At 40.9% G+C, this 23762-nt stretch overlaps 1 protein-coding gene across 1 annotated transcript in view; it reads right to left on the reverse strand.

Moving 5' to 3' along the window:
- LOC109935457 (probable inactive 1-aminocyclopropane-1-carboxylate synthase-like protein 2) overlaps positions 1–23762 on the reverse strand; it is a 50119-nt gene that overhangs the window by 21725 nt on the left and 4632 nt on the right. Inside the window, exons 3-10 of the mRNA XM_048607319.1 lie at positions 21521–21591; positions 16796–16865; positions 12823–12889; positions 9239–9336; positions 8572–8649; positions 5746–5846; positions 4454–4543; positions 3160–3230 (exon numbers count right to left, since the gene is read on the reverse strand). Coding sequence (XP_048463276.1) covers positions 3160–3230; positions 4454–4543; positions 5746–5846; positions 8572–8649; positions 9239–9336; positions 12823–12889; positions 16796–16865; positions 21521–21591 — 646 coding nt within the window. The remainder of the gene's footprint in view (positions 1–3159; positions 3231–4453; positions 4544–5745; positions 5847–8571; positions 8650–9238; positions 9337–12822; positions 12890–16795; positions 16866–21520; positions 21592–23762) is intronic.

Consider the following 23762-nt stretch of genomic DNA (forward strand, 5'->3'; position numbering starts at 1 on the left):
AGAGAGAGAGACAGAGAGAGAGACAGGAGACAGACCGAGAACGTGACAGTGAGAGAGCGAGAAAGTGAGAGACAGCAATGTTGATACAGTCAGCTTTAGAAGGTTTCCCTTGCTTCTGTCTGCATATCCCCTCAGGATCGATGTCGAGCTGCAGCTCGAATAATCAGAGGGTTGTTACGATGCTGAGCTCTCCTGAACACACAGCCAATAATGCCAATTTATCTGGACCCAAGCTCCCCAAACGGAACTGTTTCATATGCATCAGTTAAGCATCACTTTCTTTAAGGTCAAACATCTCCATGCACATTCTCCACTGTTAGAAGCAGTGTCTATGTTTCCCATTTTCAGTCTACCGTCCAAAACTAAAAAACACAAGGTCTTCTTTACAGCCAGAAATCCCTCAAATTTTCTTTCCAGCTACATGATATTCCGAGGTCCATGCATGGCAGCAACTTCCAGACCCAGGAGTCAATGCCACGACTGCCATGTGCTAACTGTTGTAGCAGTCGGTTTCTAGACAGTTTAGAGAGAACATTGTTTACAAAATCTAGGTGTAGCCCCAGAGTTGATAGCCAGAGGAGCCTGCCCTGGAGTTCTGGATGAACAACATCAGAGGCATTTGTGGCAAGACGGTTCAGACATGCTGAAAGTATGGCCAGGTGCAGGCTCACCCTGATCTACAGGGTTGAGGTGGATAAGCTTGGTACTTCTGGAATACCCAGACAGGAGGCTTTTGGGGGTGTACATATGGTTTCTCCTTCAGCTGGCAGCATATTAGCACAGACCTGACTCTATGATAAGAAGGGGTACCTGGTGTGAGGTCAAGGTCTTTTGCCATTGGTGCTGAATCATGGAGTGCAGATCTGTGCACATATCTGACAGATATGGACCATGGCTCTCCACAGGAGCCACCATGTCGCTCATGGAGGGAAACTGATACACACATGCCAGAGCCAACACAGCATCAATGGACTCTTCCAACCTTCGATCGAGTTTCCCAAGTATCCCTGCCTGAAGCTGCTGCATCTGTTTGCGCATTTTGACAAAGCCATTAACAGCCAATGCCATGAGGGTCCTCTCCTACTTGCGGCTGAGGAGATGTCCAGTCTCCTGTTCTTCTGAGAGTGCCAGCTGCAGAGACACACCAATGATGTCCTCACCAGACCGTGACTCTATAATCTAGTGACAGCAGCCTCTGAAGAGTCAGAATCTGAGTCATGGACAGTGCAGGAGGAAGTCTTGCTGGTGCTTCCTCTGAGGGCTCTGTGGCCTGAAGTAGAGCAGAAAGTGTTGGCTTGAGGGTCTCTTGTGGGAGAAGGCTGAGTGGATGCTGCTTGTCTTCCAGAAGACGTGAGAGGGACTGAGTTGCTAAATAGGGGTTGAAGCTTGGGCATGCTAAGAATACATTCACAGGAGTGGTAATCAGAGAGCAGTGCAGCACTGGGCAGTGAATTTTACATAGTAGACAAGTCCTGAGCCATGGAGGTCCCAGTACCACCACGAGCGATCACGGTCCTTTCCTGCTAAGACAAGGATTCCCTCCTCATAAAGTGAGAGGGAAGTGGCTAGCATAGCTGTTAGGGTTGGTGCAAGTGGAGGAAAGAGGTCAATAAGGTGCCCCAAATAAGCGAACAGAAAGCACAGAGGCTAGCAACAGTTAGAGGTTGAGGGGATGGAGTGAGTGAGAGCCATTAAGGGAAAATGCTTCATGCAACAGTGGGAATAGTAGACCATGACTCTACGTGGATGGTATGGGCAGTGGCATAGTTACGTATGTACAAACAGGCCATTCAGCCCCCACCCGAGCCTGCTCCGCCACTCAATAAAACCACGGCTGATTGTGATATTAAAGGTGCATTCCAGTCTAACTGGTTAGCCTTTCATTCATTTACTTCACAAGAATCTATCTCCCTCTGCCTTCAAAATTTTCAGGGATTCTTCTTCCAGCACCTTTTCAAAAAGTGGACTTTCAAAAACTCACAAGTCTCAGAAACAAATTCCCCTCATGTCAGTTTTAAATGGCTGATTCCTAGTTCCTTCAGCTCATGTAATAGGAAACATCCTCCCCACATCTAATCTGTCAAGACCCCTCAGGAACTTGTACATTTCAATCAAGTTGGCTCTTACATTTCTAAAGCCCAATGGTCACAAGCCTAGTTAAAGTGAGTATGAGGTAACAGATAGAGTATGGTGGAATCTACCCTTGTGGAGCACAGAAGTTCATTAATCTTCTTCCTGCACTGCTGGGATATTGCACTGACCTAGGCAGCAACTTCAGACCAGACTAGAAAGGTCTATTGCTGTGGTTTCCGCTGGCCATCCTGAGGAAAGAGGATAGTACTCCTGTCTATCACCATGTCTACCAGAGCCTCCAGATTAAGGTCAGCAAAAGGAGGTACCAACCTGCCTCTATTAGGGCAATTCTTCCTACACTGGAACTGTGAGTGGCTACTCCTGGCATGCAGTGCTTGAACTAGTGCACAACTGAGATTTGAATACGGCACCATAGGCAGAAAACCTGGAATGCCCTGGCAACGTGAGCACCTCTATTGCTGCTGAGTGCAAGACAGTACAAGAGCAGCACCATGGAGTTATGGTACATACTTAACAAGGTGAGTAGAGTACAATTACATGAGAAAACTCACCAGGGTTTACAGAGGCAACCTCTTCATGAAATGCCCAAAACTGATGCTTAGCCTAATTTTTATTGAACAACGTACCTTTCTATCTTGTGTACTTACATAGATAGGTATCCACAATATTTGCCTCAACCACTCCATGTTATAGTGAGTTCCACTGTCTCAACAGTCAATGTAAAAGGAGGTTACTCTTGTATCCCTGACTCAAGTAAATTAAACAGAACAGATGAACATTTTCTCCAAACTGAAATTCTTCTTTCCCATATATAAAATCCCCATATCATGTAATAATCTCTGACAAAGAATAGCAGGGGCTTATTTCTGTATTCTACTCTTGTCATTCAGACAATTGACTCTTCATTTCCCAAATGGATCAGTAAAAGATTGAATATTCATCATGTGAGGCTAAATGGTATTTAATGGTATTTTTTCCTAATATAATCTACAAAGATGTCAAACTTCTGTTGTACACTGCTGTTTTGAAGCAAATATGCATCTGGTGTGTTCATACAGAATTTACCATTAGTTCCAATGAAATTCTTTACCTTGCTAATTCCCCACATTACATGCGTTCTCTGTGGATCAGGAAGCCTGAAAAACAGTGTGAATCAAGCAGAAATTCTGAATACTCAAATGTGAACAAAAATACAGCAACACAGATACAATAAACAGCAACAAAGTCAAACTTAGCAATATCCATTTGTTGAATTTTCAAGCACAGAAGTTGGAAAAACAAAGTATGGTCAATCTATGATTAAAGTAAATGCAATTATTTTCACTCCCTCATAAACAGTAGACAAAGTTAAATCAAAATGACTGCACAGACACCATGCAATACTACAATACCTGCAACTCACAACTTATTGTGCAACAATGTTTTGGCATTGTCTCAGATTACATTAACCACAAGTTGACAGAAGTCCATTATTAAGTATGAATGATTAGATTCCCTTTAGATTACATTTCACCTTAGAGGGAACTTCAAAAGATCCAATAGTGACCAGCAGAGAAAAAAAATGGCAAATCAAATGTATTTGTTAAACAGGCAGATCAGCAAAGGTGCTGTTGATGAAGGAGGGTTGCTAATTTGGGATAAGGTCTTTATTTTTATGTGGCTTCAGGTAATTCTACAAGCCAATGCTCCAGTGACTAAAATGATCCTACCTGAAAGGGTAGCAGAAGACTTTATGGTTTAGTTTTACTCCAGAAGCAGACCTTTGTATACTTAATGGCCTTGAACCGGAACTCTGACAAGCTGTAGCTAAGATCTGTATTTGTGGGTGGAGCGAGTGAACCTATGAGAGCAGAATGTGCATTCTGCATCAGGAAACAGAAATGCTACACAGTAATTGCTCGGTGGCTTTGGCTTGGAGTCTCCTAAATGATTTTCTGTAAAAAATGTGGGGAGGCAGGTCTCATAGTAGCAATGTGACTGGACTAGTAATCTAGAACCTCGGACTAATATTCTGAGGACATTGGGTCAAATCCCACCATGGCAGACGGTGAAACGTGAATTCCATTTAAAAAGCTGGCCTAATCATGACCAAGTAACAGTTGCTGATTGTTGCAAAATCCCATCTAGTTCACTCATGTCCTTTAGAGAAGACAAACTGCCATCCTTACCTGGTCTGGTCTGCATGTGACTCCAGGCCCACAATAGTGTGGTTGACTCTTAACTGTCCCCTGGGCAATTAGTGATGTGCAATAAATGCTGGTCTAGCCAGCGACAGCCACAACCCATGAATAATTTTTTTTTGCTACACAAAATAATTGTCACTTTATTCACTATATTCAATATAAAACATATGACTCACTTGTCAAAGCTGAGGACACTTTGGAATGAGTCCACATCACCAAATATCGATAACATGTACACTTCATCCACAATTACATGCAATTTGTATCTACACAACCAGGGGGAAAAAAAAATAGAAATCTTATTGAATCAGGTTGCACAAAAAATCTCAGGTCAAAGAAGGGGTTTGATTTTTATACTCAAGAGAGCTAGATTGTATAAATGATGCAGTGAGTCTAGTCAACTTGAATTGAGGACAGGACTTGCGTGACTTCCTGGTCTGCCTTTTAGTACAAGAACATCCTGAATAGATAATATCACTTGTTTTAAATATTCACAAGCTACTTCAATTACACACTTACAAATCATTTGGGGTAAACCTTGATTCTGTGCATCAGCTCAAACTGTAACAGCAAGTCAGCAGCTTGTTTAATCTCTCTCCTTATTTTTGTTTTCATTGAAGTCTACATCTTGGGGATTCTTTGGAAAATATGCTGAAGTAACTTGTTTGGAGGCCTCTACCAATGCTAATCTATGTATCAGTGTCCAGAAACTGCACAAGAGTGTCAGGTGGGACAGAGAAAGCAAAACAGACCCAATTACCCCATCTCCTTATGGACAAGTACTTGGTATCTTCTGACAGAGCTTCAGAAAATCATTTGAGGAAATTATTGGCACAAAATAGTCTTGAGACAATGTGAGTCAGTTGTACTAGTTTGCATGGCTCATGGTAGAACCAGAACCAGCCTCTGGGCTCAAAATGATATTAATTTGCAAAATATTATCAAGCTCATCAGCACACAACAATGATTGATACACATCAGGGCTTACGGGGCATCGTGGGGATGAGAAGTACAGAAAATTATTAAAACCACATTACAATGGAATAAGGCACTATTTTGGCTATCGTCACAGATCTTCAGCATAGATCAAACCACAATATTCTGCAAAGGATATTTTAGAGTTCATAAAGATTCATGTAAATAAGTTAAAAAATGTACACAAGTTCAAATAATCAAAATATTTGAGTCTAGATTTATTTTGTGATAGTAAGTGAATTACTTGAAATCAAAGCTAAAGATGGCACATAATCATTGAACGGGCAGTTTGATTTTTTTTTAAGAGAAATAAATGAAAATAAAACACTCTTTTATAACCTGGAACTGATACAACCTACAAGTCCGTAGGGGATTCCCAATATCCATCTTCTAACATTTTAATAATTTAAAAAATATTACATCTCCTTACAAACTTTCAATGCTGATCTGGCAAGAAACTGTTTATGATACATAACTCCAGTGGAAACCTCACCTGTTGGCAAACTCAAGAAACTCTTTCATTTCTTTTGCAGAATAAATATCACCCAAGGGATTGTGGGGATTTGTCAGAATCATTGCCGTGACCCTGGTACCCTGTGATAACACAAAAATCATTAATGCTAGCACAGAACAATCCTAGACAAAGCTGAATCAAAATGAATCTATTTTGGGATTACACTCAATTAAAAATATATTGACATCACCATAAACTCTTTCCATTGTGAAAGTTGAGTTATGCGAATTACAATAACTAAATTACAGTGCAAAGAAGCAGAGATAGGTTAAACTATCTGGTTCAGACTTGTAACTTTTTTCCCTTCATCGGTGCTAAAAAATCTGCATCTTCTTCTTTTGATTCTGATGTGCAACATTATTCATTATGGCATTCCTGTCTCAAATTGCACAAGATATGCTGAATAAATCAACACTGATGTGCAGTTATGCAGCACCTTTAATGCAGTAAATTGCTTCTAGGTGCATCACTGTACAGTTATTAAACAACACATGCCATCATGTCCCATTAGGAAATATTAGGACAAATGAACAAAACTTGGTCTTAAGACAATCATAAAGGAAGACAGATGGTTAAGAAAGTGGAAAGACTTACAGAAAAAAATTCCAAACTTTAGGATGTAGATAGATTTACGTAGCTTACAAATTCATCTTTGGTTTAAACTCTAACAACCAATCAGTCATTCAATTTTTTAGGACTTCACCTCAAATGGTATTGAAGGTGTAAAATACAACTCAAAATTCTATTCAGGAAATAGGTTAACAGCACTGAAATATTCCTTTACAATGTTCTGTGCATCGATTAAATAGTGGGGATCCCCACTAACCTCTGTATCCAACGTATCATTCTCCGCCACTTCCACCACCTACAATCCGACCCCACAACCAAAGATATATTTCCCACCCACTCCTATCTGCCTTTCATAGGGACTGCTCTTTCCACGACTCTTTTGTCTGCTCCACGCTCCCTACTTAGCCCCACGACCCCCAGCACCTTTCCCTTAAACCGCAGGAAGTCCTACACCTACCCCTACACCTCCCCTCTCACCTCTATTCAAGGCACCAAAAAAACCTTTCACATCAAACAGAGGTTCACCTGCACCTGTAGCCTCCTCTACATCGGTGAGACCAAGCGGATGCTCGGACTCCGCTTTGTAGAGCACCTGCGCTCTGTTCACGACAAAAGACAATACCTTCCAGTCGCGAACCACTTCAACTCCCCCTCCCACACCCAATCTCTGGGCAACATGTCCATTCTGGGCCTCCTCCAGTGTCACAATGACGCCACCCGGAAACTGGAGGAGCAGCACCTCATATTCCACCTTGGGAGTCTACAACCCAATGGTCTTAATGTGGACTTTACTAGTTTCAAAATCTCCCCATCCCTGGCCTCATCCCATGATCAACTCTCGCTCTCATCCCCACCTCTTGACCTGACCCAAGCTGTCCATCTTCTCTCCCACCTCACTGACTAATCCCCACCACTGCCTACCTGCACTCACCTATCACCATCCCACTTACCTTCCCCACTCCCACCCCTCCTCTTTATTTATTGTTGAGCTCCCTTCCCCTTCCCCCATTTCTGAAGAAGGGTCCTGGCCCAAAACGTCAACTTTCCTGCTCCTCTGATGCTGCCTGGCCTGCTATGTTCCTCCAGCTCCACCTTGTGTTATCTGTAAACCAATGGGAGTTTTCCTTTCAGAATGCCAAGTGTTAGCATTCCACTGAAGTGAAAACAACTGACATGAGATTGAATAGAAATGTTGAAAGTTGTTGAGGTTTTCCTCAAACTTTTTAGTCAGTTAGAAAATACCAATAGAATGCAGCTGAAGCGTACAGTATGCTGAGGCAGAATTAAATGTTGATTTTGTAAACTTCAGTCAAAAAAACACTGGAGGTTAGACAAAGACAGGACTGAAAGGCACAATATTTTACATACAATGACTGTTCAACTCATTTCACAAAATGTGTTCACCTGAAAACATGGGAAACAGATTCTCATACTTTACACTTGTCATTTTTAAAAGCAGAATTTTCCTACTGAGCATATTAAAAGAACAGCGAAGGAGAAACTGAGAGTGAGTTAATTCCTTCAATACAGTGGAAGGGCAATAATGACACTCTGATGAAGAACTACATTCAGTTAGCAAGTAATGGTGTGTATAAAATGACAAAATGAGTGAAGTAAATCATTTTCTGGCATATTGCAATAAAATGATCTTCAGGAACCATTGCTTGGATATTTTGGCATCCATTGCAGATTCACTTTCAACACAGCACTGAAAAAAACAGGGTAGGCATCAGAATTCACTTCTAGACGGTCAGAATTAAAAAGCAAAGAAGTTAAATTGAACCTGTATGTAACCTTGGCTAGCTCACATTGATTGCTGTTGTGTAAAAAGGATACTAAGACACTCAAGAAGGTGCAAAAATAATTTGCAAAATTATAAAAGAATTAGGACTATATATTCAAGAAGAAAGGCTGAGCATCCTAACTATATCCTCCTTTACAGTGCCAGGGATCTGGGTTTAATTCCAACCTTGGGTTACCGTCTACAGATAACACATTGTGTCAAAGAGTTGTTATTTATTCAGTGATAAAAAAAAGCACAAATTGGTCAACTAAAGGTGTACGTTACACAATCTCTGCAGAATGTACATTTTTTTTCCAAAATTGTGTATAGAATTTTGCTCAATTAAGTTTTCATTGTCTGAAACTAACTTAGAAAGCAAAGCTACATAAAAATAAGTAAATATACAGAGAAATAAATCGTAAAACATCAAAATTTCTGAATAATCCACGCACCTGTAGCTTTGCAATCTGCATTGATTTTTCAAGCTTTCCTACTGTTAATTGAAACGGACGTGTTTCTTCATCAGTCACCTAAAACAAGAGCATCAAATGTTCACTGCAAGATTTAACTTCACACCTGCATGTTACAGATTTCTAACGTTCTTTGGGACTAGGAGGGTGCAGTATTTTCACAAGTTAACACACATGATCACATGCAACTGCATCAACAAAACCCAACCTAGCATGACTCACTCAACCACCATCCACAATTCCTTGATTAACAGGAGAATTAAAAAAAAACAGACCTGCCACTTCAAAGTTTCAGAGGTGCTTCAGTCAAACAGGCATGTTGCCGGAACATGAAAATACTTGAAGTGAAAGGGTAGTTTTGTATTGCAATGAACCACTCGTTCTGATCATGTTCACCAGTGCACTAGCGGTTTGGCAATAAAAATCCAATAATATGTTTGGAACAAAACTAAATGTTACATGTTTTGAATTCCTAATACATCATTGTTCAGGACATAATTCAGAGACAACTAATGGTAGAGACAACCCTGTGGGTTACTCAAATGTTTAGTTCTCATTCATTCAGGTTTTACTAAGTAAAATTACAAAACATTATGAAGCAAAAGAAAAACAAATTTTTTAGCTATTTGTTTTTGTGTAATCTCCTTACTTTGCTCTCCAAATGCACAAGTAGTGGTTTGACTGCGCTGTAGAAAAATATATCATCCTTGATAACACCATAGTATGGAGAAGGTAGTAGAATTTTATCTGCCAAAACAGAAGGAAAACCACGCAGTATAATTAATTCAACAATAAAATGACACATGGTCGAAAGACAGAAGTTGACTGAATCAACCCTCCCTGTTTACCAGTATAAATGTTGCAATTAACTAGTAATGCATGGGCTTCTAGTGATATAAATTACACCACTAAGGATCGTAGGTCGGGAGTAAGACAGGATTTAGTGTCAATGATAACAAATGTGAAGAATAGACTGAAAATTGAAATTTTATTCATTTCCTTAAATTATGAATACAATATTGTTTACTTAAGATAGTCCCCAAATTTGCAGAAACAGATTATTTTTGCAATTGTTCTTGAGATCTGGGCAATGTTAGCATGGTCTCATAAATTGGCAATGTCCAGTTGCCTTATAAAATACTGCACTGGGGTATCTCCCTAATTCATGCTTCTAAAATTAGTAGCAAATTGCAGGACAGCAATCAACAATAATGAAACCACTAATTGTGGTACTTATAAGGATGGTGCAGAACTTGGAGAGAAACCTGGAGATGATGTTGCTCCTAAGAGCTTCCTATTCTTGTATTTCCCAATGATAAAGGTTATGTGACTGGGAGACAGTCACTGTAGTTGGTTACTGCAGTGTGTCCAGTCGTTAGTATATGCATTACAGCTACAGCTCAGTGGGGAAAACTGACAGGTTATTGCCCAAAGAGCTTTGGGTTCAGTAGACACTTATGTTTGCTCGATGATAATCTTTCTAAAATATTCATCTTAAGAAACTGTAAAGCCAAGACTGGATTGTGAAACAGGTGGGTTAGCTTTGCTGAAAAATGTCAACTTGTCAATTGTTGGAATCGGTGTTTGTGAAATAGCTTACACCAGAAATTGCTTTATTTTGAAATATTTTGATAAGTATTTCAAAACCTTTGTGTGATATCAACAAAAGAAGATTAGGATGGGGACTACAGTACACGTTTGCAGAATGTGAAAGATTAGATGAATGCTGAAACTGCAACTGTGCAAATGTTGAGCTACTATTAGAAAGGCAAATCTTAGGACCTTCAGAAAAACAGAAAACACTTACGTGTAAACTACGTGTCAGAGCTTAGAGGATCCATGGACTATCAATCACCTCAACTTGATAACAACCATATTGACCAGGACAAATTATGGCCTAATAAGACAGTTAAGGATTTCATGGCAACGGAAGATAAAGAGCTACAGAACATTACTGAAAGCATTCAGATTACAGTCAACAGAATACAGAACACAGAACACAAGAGAAGACTGTGCCCCAGAAAACTCAAGCAGGAACAATCAGAATTGAGTCCACTTGTGCTGTCTAACTATTGCCATTGTTAGGTACTAACTTTGCATTTCTGTGGTATACTTAATATACTTAAATATACCTGACTTGATTAAAAAATGTGAATGTGTACCTTCAGGTCAGAATTGGTCATGAGCCCTGAATGAGATGGGCTGCAGTAACTTCTGTCTCATATGGATTGTCATAGCGAGGGGTCTTTCTCTCCACTATATCTAACATTTACAGTGTGTCAAATGATGCTGAGCTTCTAAGATATTATTGGGGGTTCACCCATCCGGGCGAGCAGAGAATATGCCATTACACTTTTGCTTTGAGTCATGGAGATAGCAAGAGGTGAGGGCTCAGGAAGCAAGCTATTCACCACAAAATAGTAATGACAGCCTTAACAATAGCCTTGATTTACCTGATCCAGGTAGGTTTCAAAACAATAGTAGCCTCCAGGACACGCAGGGTGAGGGAATAAGCGACAGTGGTACCAGTACTGGAAACTGGCGTTGCCTGATATTTTCATGGCAGAAATGTCTCTTCTCAGCCCAAACTGTATGTTGTCCAGGTTCAGCTCCATACATATCCTTCTTCTGAAGGAATTGTTAATGGAGTTGGACACTATAGAATTATCAGAAAACACCCTACCACTGATATAAAAAAGGATAGATCATTACTGGGGTAGACCAAGATAGTCAATGCTACCCCAATGAACTCTGCCCCAAGACAATGATGATTGTGATTGAGCATTGATTGACTAATGAGTGGAAAGCAAAGAGTTAGGATAAATGGGTCTTTCTCTGGTTGGCAATATGTAACTAGTGGGGAGCCATAGGTTTCAGTCCTCAGGTACCAATAATTACAATCTATACTAATGACTTGGGTGCAGGGATAGAAAGTACTCGAGCCAGATTTGCAGAGGGAACTGAAATAGGTGGGAAAGTAAGTTAGAACTGTACAGCACAGGAATGGACCCTTTGGCTCAAATTACAAAGAAGAAATAAGAAATTTGCAAATGGATATGGATAGGTTAGGCAAATGGTCAAAAATTTGGCACATGAAGTTCAATGTGGATAAGTGTGAGATTATCCAGTTTGATCAGAGGAATAGAGAGGCAACTTATTATTTAAATGGAGAGAAACTTCAGAGTGATTTAGTACAGGGGGATCTGGGTGACCTTGTGCATGAATCACAGAAAAAGTATGGGGCTACAGCAGATATAAGGAATTCAAATGGAATTCTGGCATTTATTTCTAAAAGAATAAAGTATAAAAGTAGGGAAGTGTTGCTGCAACTGTACAAGGCATTAGTGAGACTACATCTGGAGTATTGTGTACAATTTTGGCCACCATACTTGAGGAGGGATGAAATTGCTTTGGAGGCTGTTCAGAGGTGCTTCACTTGATTGATTCCAGAGATGAAGAGTTTGTCTTATGAAAGGAGATTGTGCAGTTTAGGCGTACTTCGTGGACTTTAGAAGGATGAAAGGACATCTAATTGAGGTAAATAGGATGGCCAATGGGGATTAACATTGTGGACGTAGAAAGGATGTTTCCTCATGTAAGACAATCAAGGAGATGAGAAGTAATTGCTTTAGGATAAGGGGTAGCAGATTTAAAAACAAATAGATGAGAAGATATTACTTCTCTGAAAAAAAACGGTGAATCAGCAGAATTCACTACTCCAGAGAGTGTGATAGATACTGGAACATTCAGTAAATTAAAGGGGAGATGGACAGAGTTTTAATTAGTAATGGGTTAGAGGGTAATGGAAAGCTGGTAGGAAAGTGCAGTTGAGGCTGAGATGAGATCAGCCATAATAGTATCAAATGCCGGAGCAGGCTCAAGGAGCTGAATTGCCCACCTCTGATCCTAGTTCTTATGTTCTGACAAGGAAAGCTATCCTTCCTTGGCTTTCCCACTGATTTTAGTTGTGCTAAGGCTCTTTGTTACTTAGTGGAATGCTTCATTGGTGTTACGTACTGCTGGTTGCCCTCACCTTTCTTCCAGGTTTCAACTCCTGTGTCTCTATCCAGATCAAGGCAATGAATGATCACAACTCAGAAGTTGTAATTTGACTTTTACATCACTCTTGCATCAATTTAATGAAACAATATTACACCGAAGATACCCAGAAAACCAAAAAGAAATCCAAACATCACTTAACTAAAGAACATCCCCAATTCAAACTTCACTTACCTCCAGGATCACACAGCACAGCAGACAGTGAAGAAAACAGAGAACCACAACCATTAACCACCACTATCTAAAATAATGGAAACATGTGTTAACATATCATTCTTGGTTAATTAGCATTCTACAAACTAGTATCATCATTTTGGGAAGAGAAAAGATGGCCTTTCCATTAAAAATAATTTCCATATTCAATTATATAAAATTTCCAACATTACATATAAGTCACTGATTCATATAAGTGGGTCACACACATTGTTGAGATATCCACTCCTACTACTTCGACAGGCATCCTGTTTTTACTGATGATTCACATCAATGTTACTCAGAGACTTCAACAGAAACCCATTCGTTGAAGCACTCAATCTTCAACCAGGATTCAGCTAAATTTAGCTGAATTATAGAATGCTCAGAGGGTAGAAGGAGACCATTGATGAGTAATGTCTGCAGAGCATCTCTGTAAGAGCAAATGAGATTACCCAATATTCCTGAGATAGCCTTCCCTCCACAGTGCTGCAAATTTCAATCCAACTCCCTTTTGTAAGCTATGATTGAATTTGTCTCCACGTCATGCTCAGTCAGTGCATTCCAGATCCTAACCACAAAATGCACAAATCCTCCTCAGTTTGTCTGTTTCTTTTCTGCCAAGCATCTTAAGTGAGTGGCATTTTAGTTCTTGACTTTTTCAGCAATTGGTAACAGTTTCTCCCTATTTACTCTGTCCAGATCCCTCTCATTTTGAAAACCTCTAACAAATCTCTCTATCTTCTCTTCTCCAAGGAGAACAACTCCAGCTCTGTCATTCTAACACCTGATCTGACGTACCTCGAAGGATTCTCATTACTTTTCCCTGCAACTTCCCAATGCGTTCACATCCTTCCTAAAGTGCAGCGCCATGAATTGAACACACAGACCCAGAAATACTGATCAGGTCAGAATCCATTTCTAATCCTGATTATCTTAAAGTCAGTTCAGCTATAACGGAGGGAAGAAAGAAAAATTGAAGGGAAGTACTTAAAGTGGATTCTTTATACAGGGGAACACAGAGGCTTCTCTGCACCCATTAATCTGATTCCAGGATGCTACGATGCCTCCCTGATGCTAGATTCAAGGATGTCACAGAGTGGCTGCAGAACCTTCTTCTGAAGAAGTCAGAGATTGTGGTCTACGTTGTTACTAAAAACATAGGAAGGAAGGGAAATATGGTCCTACAATCAGAATTTAGGCAGCTAGGTAGAAAATTTGTAAACAGGACCTCAGAATCAGTAGTCTCTGGATTATTCCCAGTGCCACATGCAAGGGAGTAGAGTAAACAGAAAGATAAGGCAGGTGAATGTGTGGCTGGAGAGATGGTGCAGAAGGAAGAGTTCTAGATTCCTGGCACACTGGAAGCGGTTTTGAGAGAGATGACACCTGAATAAGCCAGAGAGGCTGTGATTGAGTTCCTTGCAGAGCATTTTGCTAGTGCTATTTCAGAGGAGGTAGATAGTGGGCAGTATGAAGTTAATTCACAGGAGTGCGATGAAAAACAGGACAGAATATCAGAGAGAAATGCTAGGGTTACAATGCATGTATGTGAATGCACAGAACACAGTTAACAAGATCGGAGAGTTATAGACACAGATTGTCTTGTGGGATTATGATGTTGCTGCAACAACAAAAGCCCAGCTTAAGGAATGGCAGGACTGGATGTTAGAAGTTCCTGGTTATAAAGATTCTCAGAAAAGATAGAGAAAGAAAAAGAAATGGAGGAATGATGGTGGTATTGGTTAAGGAGAACACTGTAGTGCAGGAGAAATAAGGCAATCCAGAGGGTTCAAGGACAGAATCAATTTGGCTACAGATAAGGAAGAAAAAGGCACAATTATATTGTTCAGCGTACTCTGCAGACCAACAACGAGTGGAAACAATGGAGAGGAATAAATTTGCAAGGAAATTACAGAGAGTTGCAAACATCATAGAGTAGTTTTAATGGAGGACTTTAATTGAATATAAATTGAGATAGTAGTAATGTTAAGGATGGAAAGGAAGAAACATTCTTTTATTGTGTTCAAAATGATTTCTTTTCGCAGTCTGTGTCCAGTACAACAAAAACTGGAGGCACTGTTCGACCTGGTTCTTGTGAATGAAATGGGCCAAGTAGAACAAATATCAATGGGAGAACATTTAGGGGACAGTGATCATTTTATAAAGGTTAGGATGCTGGTGGAGAATGACAATGGTTAATCCAGTGTAAGAATAATCAACTGGTGGACAGCTAACTCCGAGAGGGCAAGAATGGAGCTCAGCCATTCAGATTCAGACTTATAGACAGGGACCTCTACCTTCCTAGCTATACAAATGTTTTCCTTGCATTGTACTTAGCTGAGAAGTTTGTTGCAATGTTCTTCTCTCAAAGAGGTGCTGCGTAAGTGTAAGGCTCTAGTGTTGAAATGCCTGTCCAAAAGCCAGCTATAATACACACATCTATATTCAGGCTCAATACTTAGCATATTTGGCTTAAAAAAGCAAGTAGAAGCTGAAGTTCAGCACTTCCATTGTTGCGTGGCATTTGATAGGCACGTATTCTGTGATTTGGGGATGGTGGCAATTCGGTCATTCCTTTCAGGTTGAACTTCAGGATGAGCTCCATAACTTGTAAACATTGAAAACCACTGTCCAGAGATAGTAGGAACTGCCGATGCTGGAGTCTGAGATAACAAGGTGTAGAGCTAGATGAACACAGCAGGCCAGGCAGCATCAGAGGAGCAGGAAAGCTGATGTTTCGGGTCTGGACCCTTCTTCAAAAATGGGGGAGGGGGAGGGGACTCAAATAAATAGGGAGAGGGCGAGGTGATGATAGAAGGTGGATAGAGGAGCAGATAGGCGAAGAGAAGACGGAGACTTGGACACCGCTTTGTGGAGCACCTATGCTCGGTTTGTGGCAAACGACAATACCTCCCAGTCGTGAACCACTTCAACTCCCCCTCCCGCTCCTTGGATGACATGTCCATCCTGGGCCTCCTCCAGTGCCACAATGATGCCACCCGAAGGCTGGAGGAACAGCACCTCATATTTCGCTTGGGAACCCTGCAGCGCAATGGTCTCAATGTGGACTTCACAAGCTTCAAAATCTCCCCACCTCCGACCGCATCCCAAGACCAGCCCATCTCATCCCCGCCTCCTTGACCTGTCCGTCTTCCCTCCCACCTATCCACTCCTCCCACCTCACTGACCAAACCCCCATTCCAACTCCCAATCTACACTCACCTTTACTGGCTTCATCCCTGCCTCCTTGACCTGTCCATCTTCTCTCCACCTATTTGCTCCACTATCCACCTTCTATCAGTGCCTCCTCCTCTCTCTATTTATTTCAGGGCCCCCTTCCCCTTCCCCATTTCTGAAGAAGGGTCCAGACCCGAAACGTCAGCTTTCCTGCTCCTCTGATGCTGCCTGGCCTGCTGTGAAAACCACTGTCCACCTGGTTAGGATTCAAACTAATGAGTTGCCTAGTGACTGTCCAACTTAGAAAGAGGGCAAGTGGGATCTCTTCAGTAACGGGACATGCTCAGTTATAAAAATTCCAAACTGGTCATCCCCTCTGAGAAAATCCGAAAGAACTGCGGATGCTGTAAATCAGAAACAAAAACAGAAGTTGCTGGAAATGCTCAGCAGGTCTGGCAGCATCTGTGGAGACAGATCAGAGTTAATGTTTCAGGTCCGATGACACTTCCTCACAACTGGTGGTAAATAGGAAAATGTTGTTTTGTATGCAGAAAATAAGGTTGGGGGGGGGAAGGGAGTAAGGGGGTAAGGAGTAAACAATAGGTGGGGTTAGCGCCCAGAGGAAGATGAAGTAGAATGAAGAAAAAGCAACAGTAGGAAGACACAAGATTGTGAACAAAGAAAAAGATTTTGAATTCACATGGCTAGAGATAATGGGTAGGCAAGAGTTGAACAGTTCAATGTTCACAGCTATTCTTTACTCATAAATACTCACATTCTCAGGCTTGAGGAGCACTGGTGCCTTACAATAGTATGTCAAAAACTTTCCCACTTGCACACGAAGACTGAGATAGAGAGAGACAAATATTTTTAATTCTTTTGTGGTACATTTCTCTCAATACACAAATTCACAGATAGAAAGTTAATCCTAACAAAAATAGAAAGACAGTTCTGAAGCAAAGAAAACATAAGCATTGCTGTTTTCCGAAGTACTAATTTAAGGTTAGTTGTAGATGGTGCAGGTTTGGAAGGAACTGTTCATGAAGCCTTACCTAATTTCTGCAAAGTGGTTTGTGAAAGGTATACACTGTAACCATTGTAATCTAGTAATGCAGGAATGAATGTGAAATTGATGGATGGGGTTCCCATTCAACAGGCAGGCTGCTTTAGCCTGGATGGCGTTGAGCTTCTTGAGCCTTGATGCAACTCCACTCATTCAGCAAAGTGGAGTATTCCATTATTCTTCTGACACGTATTTGGATGTGGAGGCAAGGAATCAGGCGAGTTATTCACCACTTTTCCTTTCTCAACATCTCAAAAATACAGCATTGTCTATTCTGCTAAATTATTACTGGGATCACCCAACAATGACAGCAAAACTTTCAAAACGTTTTTCTTTCATTCATTCACAGGATGAGGGCATCATTGACTAGGACAGCATCGCTAATTGGGTAGAGGGCAATTCTGAGTCAACCACATTGCTGTGGGTCTGGAGTCACATATAGGCCAGATCAGGTAAGCATGGCAGTTTCCTTCCCGAAAGGGCATTAGTGAACCAGATAGGTTTTTCTGACATTCGGCAATAGATGTACGAACATCATTAGACTCTTAATTCTACATTTACATTGAATTCAAATTCCACCATCTGCCGTGGTGGGATTCGAACCCAGGTCTCCAGGACTTACTTGCATCTCTAAACCAACAGTCCAGCTATAATACCACAAGGCTGTCGCCTCCCCATTTTATAACAATCTGCCTTTCCATTGCACCTTTAATACCAAAAATACTTCAGGGCATTTTACAAAGATGTAACAATTATAAATGGATAGCATGCCAAAAGAGATTTTCCAAGAAGTGACTAAAAGCTTGGTTTTTCAGGAGGCTTTTAAAAGGAGTGGTGAAGAGGTGGAAAGGCAGACTATAGAGGGGAAATTGGGAATGGCCTTAAATTGCTCAATCTCCTGTACTGGACCTAGGAAACAGCAGAGGTAGAGACAAGGAAATACTCAATGGTGAGTTTCCAAAGTATGTATGAATTTGATGAATAAAAATGCTTTCAATCAATTATAGCCACTTTCTACAACTCTGCACAGAGAAATTAAACTTCAAAACTCTGAACATGTAAGAGACCTGAGTTTTGATTCAAATATGTATTACATACGGATTTAAAAAAAAGCTCGATCTTCTGTTCAGCGTCAGACATTAAACACAAAGATTCCTGTGCGCCAACCTATTTGGTGTTTTTTAGCTGGGATTTCTGATGGGTCAGCACGTGGTCTTTCAAGTTCAAGAATAGATAGACAAAGATAGGATATGCCCCCTTTTCACAACAGTAACTAGCATCTTCAGATAAATTTTTAAAGATGATAACTGTCCCACTAGGTGATTTTGATTTGATTTATTACCGTCACATGTACCGAGGTACAGTGAAAAGTGTTGTTTTACAGGCTGATCTTACCACACAGTGCATCAGGGTAACAGAACAGAGCGCAGCATACAATGACAGCATGGAAGAAGTTGTTCTTGAATCTGTTTGTACGTGTATACAAACTTTATGTCTTCTGCCCGACAGAACAGGATGGAAGAGAGTACAATCGGGGTGGCGGGGCGGGGGGGGGGGGTCTTTGATTATGTTGACTGCTTTCCCAAGGCAGTGGGGAGTAAAGATGGACTCAACGGATGGGAGGCTGGTTTGCATGATGGACTGGGCTGTGTTCACAACTCTGTAGTTTCTTTCAGTCTTGATAAGAGGCATCTATAAAAAGTTGTAAGCGTCCTAATGGACATGCTGAATTTCCTTAGCTTCCTGAGGAAGCAGAGGCGTTGCTGTGCTTTCTTGACTGTGGTATCAATGTGGGTGGACCGGGACAGATTGTTGGTGATCATCACTCCCAGGAACTTGTCACTGTCAACCATCTCCACCATTGATGCAGACAAGGGCGTGCCCTCCATTCAGATTCCTAGAGTCGTTGATAGGGAGATTGTTGTGTTTACACCATGCCATTAAACACTCAATCTCCTTCCAGTACTCCGTCTCGTCATTGTTTGAGAACCAACCTACAACAGTGGTGTCATCAGCGAACTTGTAAATGGAGTTGGTGCGGAATTTGGCCACACAGTTGTGTGTGCGTAAGGAGGATCATAGGGGGCTGAGAATGCAGCCTTGCGCCGCACCGAAGTTGAGGATTATGGTGGATGAGATGTTGTCACTTATTCTTACTGATTGCAGTCTGTGGGTCAGGATGTTGAGAATCCAGTTACAGAGAAGTGGAAAGTAGAGATCTAGGTTCTGGAGTTTGGAGATGAGTTTGTTTGGAATTATGGTGTGGAAGGGGAAGCCACAGTCAGTAAATAGGAGCCTGACATAAGTATCCTTGTTATCCAGATATTTCAGGGATGAGTTCCAAGGAGATGGCATCTGCCATGGACCTGTTGTGCCAGTAGGTGAATTGCAAAGGAATTTGGCATTCTGAGAGGCTGGAGTTGATATGGAGCCATTACCAACCTCTCAAAGCACTTCATAATGACTAATGCTACTGGGCAGTAGTAATTGAGGCACGCTGCATGATTTTTCTTTGGCACTGGGATGATGGTAGTCTCCTTGAAATAGGTGGGGACTTCAAATCATAATAAGGAGACAGTAAAGATGTTTGCGAATACTCTCACCTGCTGGACCACACAGAATCTGAGTGCACAGCTGTGGACTCCATCTGGGCCAGTCATTTTCCATCGGTTCACCATTAAGAAGGCCGATCTAACACCTGCAGTGGTGACCATGGGTACAGGTGCATCTGAGGCTGATGGGATAGATGATATCATTTCACTGCCGTTCTGTTCAAAGCAAGCATACCGTGCACTGAGCACGTCAGGTAAGGATGTACTGTTGCCCACAATTCTGTTCAACTTCGCTTTGCAGCTCATTATGTCATGTAAGCCTTGCCACAAATGACAGGTATCCATGTGGTTAGTCTGGGTCCATAGTTTAGTTTGGTATTGCCTCTTGGCTTCCCTGATGAGTGGTATAGTGAATGAAGAAGTGGGTGGATAGATGGACTGGACAGGGTGGTAGCTGGGTCATATTGAGAGAATGGTAATGATAGGTGAGTCAGATTGCAGTGGTCAGCTTGGGTCAGGGAAATAGTTACATCAGGTCACCTCACATCAGGAGATGGTCAGGTCCAGATTGAGTCAGACCAGATATTAACCAGTGTAACAATTTCAGGGTGAGATATTCAGGATAGATTCTAACTATCTAGGACAAATCTCTGACACTGAAATCAGCCCACAACAGGTTTGAATTTATCACAGAATCCCTACGGTATAGAAGCAGGCCATTTAGCCCAATGAGTTCACACCAACCCTCCGATAAGCATCCCACCCAGATCGGTCCCCCTTCCCTATCTCTGTAACCTGCATTCCCACGGCCAATCCACCTAACCTGCACATCCCTGGATATTATGGACAATTTAGCATGGCCAATCGAACTAACCTGCACATCTTTGGACCGTGGAAAGAAACCAAAGCATCTGCAGAAAACCCACACAGACATGGGGAGAACGTGCTAACTCCAGACAGACAGTCACCCGAGGGTGGAATTGAACATGGGGGCCTGGCGCTGTGAGGCAGCAGTGCTAACCACTGCATCACTGTGCTGCCCCCAAGAAATACCCCAGGCAATTTCAGCACAGAGGTGTATGCACTAGGACATCTCTGGCATCCCAATGTTCATCTCCCAAGTTGCATCCAATCTTTCATGATCCAAGCAGCGAAAGTTTTGGACTATCATTATAAGACTGACTCCTACACAAAATGACCCCACATACTAAAGTATGTGTGTGGATAGTGTTTCACAGCTTCAGGTCAGTGCAATGACATAACTGTGCTTCAAGTGATAGAAGTTCACCTCCTACAATCTAAATAGTTCTGAATGGAAGCAAAATACTGCAGATGCTGGAAATCCAAAATAAAACAGAAACTGCTGGAATAAACTCAGCAAATCTGGCAGCATCTGTGGAAAGGGAAACATTTGAGTCTGACATGACCTTTTTTTTCTGAACTCAACTTCACTATTTGTTTTAAAGTTTTTTCTTATAACTATCCTCAGCTAAAATCGCAGATAAAAGCTATCATTGATCTTTTGTAAACATGGCAGCCAAAGTGCACACAGCAAAGCCTCATAAACAAAAATAAATTGCCTTTTCTTCTTTGGTAGTGTTTGTTGAGAAATTCTGTGCCCTTCAAATTATGGCACAATTCCGCAAAGTGACCTTTGTTTAACATCTTATCTGAAGCATGGTATTTCAAACAAGCACATTTTGTCAGTAATTCACTAATCCTAATGTCCCCTTCGTCATAAACTCATCCTTCACTTGGGCTCAAATCTACAGCCTTCTGACTCAGATACGATTGCATTATCATTGAGCCAAGGTTAATAGCAAAACTGTGAGAAGGATGTGATCTATAATCGGCAAATAGCACAGTAAAATTACTCAATACTTACAACTCATGCCCTTTCCAGTCTGGATATTGCAAGAGTGGAGGGTCTATCTGATAAATGTCAGCCCGCATCAACTACAAATAAGAGATCAATTAGCATTTTTATTGAGCAGAAAGGATAAGGAACAATCCTTTAATGATTACAAGGCTAATTGAAAATGGTGTGAACCTTGTTCTATGTTTAAGTTTTAGAATGTTTAAACTCCAAAGCATTAAAGAATTCTGCAGCAAAATGCCAGAAGAGTAATCGTAAAGATACCTTTTAAAGAAAACAAACGTAGCAGCTTTTTATGATATTCAATAGGTTTACTGAATAACACGTGTCTTTCAGTTGTGCTTTTATTGTAAGGAACATTCCAAATTGCTTAGAGACAATCATCAGAAAATTGTCTGTTGAGCAAGGAAGATTACTTAGCCAATGGGTTGGGGATTTGAGAAGGTTTTGAAAACACGGAGAAGGACTTGGGAGAGGATGAAAGGTTAAGGGAGGAAATTAGAAACAAATGTTCAGAAGACTAATAGTTCTGCTGCCAGTGGTGGGTGAACAGGCACTTTAGATCAAATTGATGAGCTTTGATTCATTAGAAATACTGTTTATTTCCTGCTCTATTAGCTTAACAAGCAGATTTATCACTCATCACTCTACAGCAGCAAAAGCAGAGTTAATCTAAACAATTATTATGCATTTTGTTTGACTTAACAAAAGAACTCTAAAAACTCAAGGATAGTATGACTAGGAGAAAAACAGTTATATAATGCATATTAAAGACTTATAAAGTTGTCATAGGCATTTTAAACAATTCAATTCTATCACAACTCGTATCTGTAAAGCACATTTAACATAGTAAGCCAACCCAAAGCACTGTATAGGAACATTATCAAACAAACTTTGAACAAAATAACAAAAAGAGTGTTGTAAAGTAGGAGAGGAGATTAACGAGGCAGAATGGTTTAGGAAGGGAATTCCAGAGCTTGGGACCTAGACAGCTGAAGAACAGCCACCAATATAGAAGTTAAAAATAAATTAATGTCCCACAAACAGGATTGTGGCAAATGACCAGTCTGTGTAATACATGCAATTTACCTCAATTGGTGTATTGCGTCCAGTTCTAGGCATTACACTTCGGGAAAAATGTGAAAGCATTAGACAGCGTGCAGAAAAGATTTACAAGATTGGTTCTAGGGATAAGGGCCTTAGTTACACAGATAAACTGGAGAAGGTTCTAGAATGGTCTGCAACTTAAGGTTTTGAAACAAATGGCTGCATATATAGTAGGAGCATTGGTTTTATCTACCAAAATTCTTTAGCTTCTGGAAGGATTCAGGTAGATTGGAAAACAGCTAACAGCCAATATAGGAAACGAGGAAGGCAGTTGGAGTGCTGATATTTTTTGTGAGGATAATAGAAATTAAGAGTAGTGAGATTTTACTGCAAATGTACATGGCATTGGTGAGACCACATCTACAGCACTGTGTAATATTTTACTCTCCATATTAGTAAAAACATTTAATTACATTAGAAACAGTTCTGAGAATGTTCACTCAACTTATTCCTAGGATGAAAGAATTATGAAGAAAGGTTTATCCATTAGAGTTTAGAAGAGCGAGAGGTAACCTTATTGAAAATGACAAAATCACTAATGGATTTGATGGGGTGGATAATGGTAGGATGCTTTCTTTTATGGGGGGGGGAAGAGTATAACTAGGAGACATGGTTTACGAATGAGACTTCTTTTTAAGATGCAAATGAGGGATGCTTTTCTCTCATAGGATCATTGTCTGTTTCCTTCTCCAGCAAATAGTGGAGGCAGAACCATTGTGTGTAATCAACACTCAATTAGATGTTTCTTTTTCATGGGCAAGGGAATCATGGGTTACGTGGCAGCAAGAGACAGGAAAGTGGAACTAAGATCAGTCAAGATGTTACTGAATGGGGGAAAGGCATTAAGGACTGAATGACCTATTCCAGCTCCTTAGTCCAATGTTCTGGCGTTCACCTCAGAGGAGAGGTTTCACAGGAGATTTAATAGAGATCTTCAAAAATTATAAGGGATTTGGATAGGAAGAAACTGTTCCAATATCTGGAGGGAACAAGAACAAGACAACATTGATTTAAGGTGATCAGCAGAAGAAGAATGGCAACATGAGGAAAAACATTTTCTATGTAGCGAGTGGTTTGGATCTGAAATGCATTGCCTGACAGTGTAATGCAGGTAGACTCACATGTGCATTTCAAAACAGATCTG

This window comes from Rhincodon typus, chromosome 17, assembly GCF_021869965.1.
Source record: "Rhincodon typus isolate 14 chromosome 17, sRhiTyp1.1, whole genome shotgun sequence".
NCBI classification, from domain to species: Eukaryota; Metazoa; Chordata; class Chondrichthyes; order Orectolobiformes; family Rhincodontidae; genus Rhincodon; species Rhincodon typus.